Source organism: Urocitellus parryii, chromosome 11 (assembly GCF_045843805.1).
Source record: "Urocitellus parryii isolate mUroPar1 chromosome 11, mUroPar1.hap1, whole genome shotgun sequence".
Lineage (NCBI taxonomy): Eukaryota > Metazoa > Chordata > Mammalia > Rodentia > Sciuridae > Urocitellus > Urocitellus parryii.
The window spans coordinates 25,220,718-25,226,568 of NC_135541.1; the positions used below are offsets into that span (position 1 = coordinate 25,220,718).

The 5,851-nt window shown below is 38.8% G+C and overlaps 1 protein-coding gene across 1 annotated transcript; it reads left to right on the plus strand.

Moving 5' to 3' along the window:
* The first annotated feature begins 2,471 nt into the window (after positions 1-2,471).
* Positions 2,472-5,651, plus strand: Tmco2 (transmembrane and coiled-coil domains 2). The gene is made up of 2 exons (XM_026393506.2): positions 2,472-2,714; positions 5,337-5,651. Exons 1-2 carry the CDS (start codon positions 2,472-2,474, stop codon positions 5,649-5,651), a joined length of 558 nt encoding a protein of 185 aa, XP_026249291.1.
* Positions 5,652-5,851: the final 200 nt, after the last annotated feature.

Here is a 5,851-nt window from a genome sequence, read left to right on the forward strand (position 1 = left end):
ACATTGAGGGCTAGGGTTGTTGCTCAGTGGTAGAGCACTTGCCTAGCATGTGTGAGGCATTGGGTTTGATCCTCAGCACCACATTAAAAAATAATAAAGGTATTGTGCCCATCCACAGCTAAAAACAATTTTTTTAAAAAAAGCACCCCGAAGGGCTGGGATTGTGACTCAGCGGTAGAGCACTTGCCTAGCACAGGCAGGACCCGGGTTCAATCCTCAGCACCACATAAAAATAAAGACATTGTGTTGTGTCCATCTACACCTTAAAAAAAAAAAAAAAAAAAAAAAAAAGCACCCCAAGGGCTGGGATTGTGGCTCAGCAGTAGAATGCTCACCTAGCACATGAGAGGCCCTGGATTCGATCCTCAGCACCACATAAAAATAAAGATATTGTGTCCAACTAAAACTAAAAAAATAAAAAGCACCCTAAAACAAAAAAGCTAGCATTGAGTTGAGGACCAAAAAAAAAACCAGCAAAATTTCCTTGAGAACATGTTATTTAGACAAACTTGAAGAATCAATATCTACTGATGGATAGCCAGGTAAAGTAAAGGTAATCCTCTTAGCAAAATGACATAGGCCTCTAATCCTAGTTACTCAGGGCTGGTTGAGCCAGGTGGATCACAAGTTCACAGCCAGCATAGGCAATTTAGACCCTGTCTCAAAGGACTGGGGCTCAGTTGTAGTATATTGCTAGGTTCAATCCTGGAGGCGGGGTGCTATTACATCCAAAGGTGCAACAGCTTTGACTGTTAGAGGCATTAACAAGAATACTATGACTGTAGTTGGAAGAATAAATGGGAGAGGCAAAGGAGAGAAGTTTGGATAGCTAAATAGAAAAATAGAAATTTTAGTGTCCTATAGCCATGTTCTTCATAGGATTTTATTTGAAAGTTAGGAAGGTGTGATATCAAAGACTGCTGAGTGGTGGATGGGTGGATGACACTCTAGGGGTGTGCTGAGATGCCTGCATAGATGGTGTTTAAGTTTATTGTTAAATGTGTGCATGTGTTGAAAAGAAATCAACATTAATAGCAGTCATTCCTAAATCAGTCAATCATTTCTTTCTGACAAGCACTCCCTCTCCAACAGTGTCCTAGACACCTTTTTCTGATGCACCTCTGCTGACTCAAGCAACTTCCATGGCTCCTTTTATTCCTGCAGGTACAGAATGGAGTGGTTCCCTCTCCATGAGGCTCTTCTATTCCTGTTAACAATTTAGATGATACATTTACTTGTGAATTGTTTTTTCATGAAAGTTTTTTGGGAACAGGACATCCACTTAATATCTTCCCACCATCTTGCTGAATTGTTAGGTACTAGTCAATAAATCATTGATTTGATAACCCATCATGCAGGTTACAGTGTAGCAAGCAATTGCTTACAAAATATTTTATAAAATTATGCCATTTGGGGCTGGGGATGTGGCCCAAGCGGTAGCGCACTCGCCTGGCGTGCGTGCGGCCCGGGTTCGATCCTCAGCACCACATACCAACAAAGATGTTGTGTCTGCCGAGAACTAAAAAATAAATATTAAAAAAAAAAATTCTCTCTCTTTAGAAAAAAAAATTATGCCATTTGTTCCTAATACAAATCTTGTGAAGGTGGGATTCCCCCATCTATAAATAGGTATGCAAATGAGTCTCAAATATATGAAAACCCTTCTTCAAAATCACAATTTCTAAATTATAGTGACTTGAAAAGAATGAAAAGCTACAAAATGATCCAGTAGTAACTGCCTTCCACATTTACAAAGTAAACTACTCACTTTTAAAGAAAGCCCTTTCTAAATCCTATCTTCTCAAATTTCCAGTTTTCTCACATCCTGTGAGAAATAACTGCCATTCATTTCAAGGAATTGTTGGAAATGTTCTCCATCTACACTGTCCAAGAGAGTAGCCATGAGCTCCATGTGACAATTTAAATTCAATTAAAATTAAAATATAAGATTTAGTTCCTTTGCAATACAACCCACATTTATGTATGTGTTTATACACTGGGATTCAACCCAGGGCTTTTTACTATTCAGCCACATTCCCAGTATTTTTTGTTTATTTTGAGACAGACTCTCACTAAGTTGCTGAGGTGGGCTTAGAATTTATAGTCCTCCTGCCTCAACCTCCAGAATGACCAGGGTTATAGTCCCTAATGTATGCCACCACACCTGGCCACTACCCATATTTGAAGTGAAGGGTGGCTACCACATTGGACAAGGCAAAATATTTCCATCACTGCAGAAAATTATATCCGAGAGTGCTGCGACTAGCCAAAGATGAAAGGAAGCAATAGAATAAACTGAAAACACAGGCTAGTGCCTGATTTTGAGTGAGAAGGATCTGACCTTTGGAACAGTGACATCACAAAGCACAGCTCACAATGACTCCAGAACATTTGGGCTCCCAGATCACTCTCCCTAACTCAGTCTAAATTCCTGAAGCCTCTGCACATGTAGTTCCTGAAGCTGTTTTAAAATGACACCATCTTCACCTTCATCTTCTACTTGGGACAACCTCTTAGATTCTCTCTCTCTCGGCACAATATGGAATTGGCTACAAGCAACTTTTCTGGGAGAGACCAATGTGCCTCAGCAAACAAATTTGGGGCTACTAGAAAATCTGGCTCCGGCTGTGCAAATCGCCCTGAGGATTTGCTTTTTAATTTTGTTGGCAGTAGGATTAATTGTCTTATGGAAACGAAGTGTTCGGTCAATTCAGGTTGTACTCTTTTGTTACAGAGAAATTTAAATAGTTATAAATTGAATTTTGATTGTTTATCCCATGTTGCTGCCACCTAGCTTTATTTAAGACCATGTAGATGATCAAGTGTGAACCCATGTATCAAGATGGTAGAAACTAAGTTATCCTGGAAAATCTCCACCTCTGGGTTTTGAGCTTGTCTGCTGTCATAAAATAGACCAAACAAATACATACTCTTACCCCGAAGCTTATTTGATCACTTATTTATCTTTGAGTGCCTACTATGTTTATAGAATAAACATTGTAGGATAACCAGGATCTTGGGTATTTCTGTTCTTACTATGACAGTGCTCTTTAACTGATAAGGAAGTATATAAAGTCATCACAATGTTTTTTATTATTCTGTTTTAACAAGATAAGCCTCCATCCATATTTAGGGGCTCTTTGAGGGAATAGGAATTTAACTAGCTGGGATTGTGAGAAACATTCAGGATTTTACATTCTTCTGTTTAATAATTCTTGTTAATAATAAAGTGTTTTGGGAATCCCAATAGTTAATATGAAATGGATAGAGGTTATTTTCACATGACAAATGAGGAAACTAAAGTGCATTGATGTTCAATAGAAGTAAAAGGAGATGGATTTAAAGAGGACTTAAAAAAAAAAAGTTGTAGATGGACAGCATGCCTTTATTTTATTATTTTTATGCAGTGCTAAGGATCAAACCCAGAGCCTCATATGTGCTAGGCAAGTGCTCTATCACTGAGCTCAGCCCCAGCCCTACAGAGGACTTTCTTAAATAGTGGTTTACTTGATAAATACATAAGTTATTGCGGGATAATTTTGTAGCATTCACTTTATTTGCAGTACTGGGGATTGAATCCAAGGACATTCTACCACTGAGCTACATCTCCAGCCCTATTTCTCTTCATCATCTATCTGATATAGGATCAGGCCAAGTTGTCAAGGCTTGCCCAAAACTTGAAATCTTCCTGCCTCAGCCTCTAGAGTAGCTGGGATTTACAAATGTGCACCAATAGGTCCAGCAACCTCTCAAAACCCTGCATGGTAGGCAGGCCAGGGATTATCACCTCCATTTTGTAGGTGAGGTAACTTGGTTATCACCTGCCCAAGTTCATGTCATTAGAGCTGACAAAACTGAGATTTGAACCCAATTTTTAGGATTACAAATTAAGTTCTCCAAAATGTCATTGAATGCAATTCAACTGACTTTCAACAGAAGAGAGTATGTGTGCACACACATATTCAGTTAGTTAATAGAAGAACCAAATAAGAAAACAAACTTACTGGGCACAGTGGTGTGTACTGATAATCCCACAAGTCCAGAGGTTGAGGCAGGAGGATTGTAAATTTGCAAGTTCAAGGCTAGCCTCAAAAACTTAGTAGAGAGACGCTGTCTCAAAAAAAATAAAAGGGTTGGGGATGTGATAAAGCACCCCTGGGTTCAACTGGAAGGAAGGGAGGGAAGGAGCAAAAGGAAACAAACTCTAATTCTGGGTTTAGCTCAGTCTGAAAGAGGAGCTTGCAGGTCTTCAGACACCTCAGCCATTTTTTTTTAAAGCAGTGGGGTAGTTAATGGTATTACAGAGTAGTTAATGTTGTGGCTCTGGACTCAGACTGCTTAGGCCTCAGTTTCTATTGAATTACTTGTTCTGTAACCAGAGAGTAATCACTTAACCTCTAAGCACCTTTTTCCTTAACTTTTTCCCTCATAGGATTGTTGTGCAGATTAAAGTTTAGCATATGCAATATTCAATAAGCAGGGCTAGTTATTTTAACAACAACAAAAAAAAAAGTGATTGATTTTATTCCCATCCCAGCAGGAATCTGTCTTAGCATATTAAAACAAATCTAGCTTTTCAGACCACTATACTTGGAAGTAAAAATTCCTGGATTAATTTAGTCCTGGTTCTACTGTTTCCAATATGGACCTTGAACAATGAAAGGGTCTAAATTTGAAGATATCTAAATAGTTATCCAGGGTTTTTTTCTGCATAAATATAGGTCATGCATAGGCAAAGCGACTTCTAGCACAGAGTCTGGCATGTGCAAATTTCAGCAAGTTAATAATATTACTTACTACATATAATATTTTTTTGGTACTGGGGATTGAATCCAGGGCCTCACATGTGCTACTCAAGCTGCCTACTGAACTACACCCCTAGCCTTTTTTATTTACTTTGGTACTAGAGATTAAATCCTGGGTGCTTACCCACTGAGCCACATTCTCAGCCCTTTATTTTTTATTTTGAGACAGGTTCTCTCTAAATTTCTTAGGCCCTCACTAAGTTGCTGAGGCTGGCCTTGAACTTGTAACCCTCCTGCCTAGGCCTCCCAAGTAGTTGGGATTATAGGTGTGTACCACTGTACTTGGTTTATTAATCTTCATTAAATAAATGCAAAAATACTTACAAAAGTATAGTGGTCTGAAAAACTGCCTACCGCTTCAGTTTGTAGTAATATTCAAAAGATTAAATAGATGTGAAAATGTTTTGTTAAATGAAAGTTCTGGCATAGGAATGAGGTATTACTGTTACTATTAGACCTTTTGTATTTATAGTAAACTGGCATTTGACATGAATGAACAAATAACACTCAAATTCTGTTGTTTTGTTTTAGAAAATATTGCTGTTTATAATCACACTCTACCAACTTTACAAGAAGGGCTCAGATTTTTTTCAGGCTTTGCTAGCCAACCCGGAAGGGAATGGTCAGAATCAAAACAGTAGTAATTTCTTCCTGTCCTTGGGTCTGCAAGAAAAAATTCTGAAAAAACTTCAGATGGTGGAAAACAAAGTGAAGGACCTGGAAGGGATGATCCTTGCCCAAAAACCTGCCACGAAGAGGGATTGCTCCTCTGAGCCCTACTGCAGCTGCTCCGACTGCCAGAGTCCCTTGCCCACATCAGGGTTTACCTCCACATCTGAAATGTGATGAACTCCAGTTTTTTTCCAGAAAAACACTGTTTCCCTCATGTGTGCAGTGGTGTTATTAATAAAGATAGAGAACTATATTGAAATTATCCTGCAAGGATTGGCTCTCTATTCAGTAGGGCCCATCTTCTACTTGTGTGTGTAGTGGGGAAAGATGGAATATAGAGACAGTTAAAAATGTCTCTAGGGATGAGGCTTCAA

Bases quoted from the DNA above. Each gene is read 5' to 3' on its own strand.
- Tmco2 (XM_026393506.2), top strand. From the start codon at position 2,472: ATGACACCATCTTCACCTTCATCTTCTACTTGGGACAACCTCTTAGAT. The intron at 2,715-5,336 runs GTTGTACTCTTT...GTTTTGTTTTAG, and splicing joins GAAGTGTTCGGTCAATTCAG to AAAATATTGCTGTTTATAAT.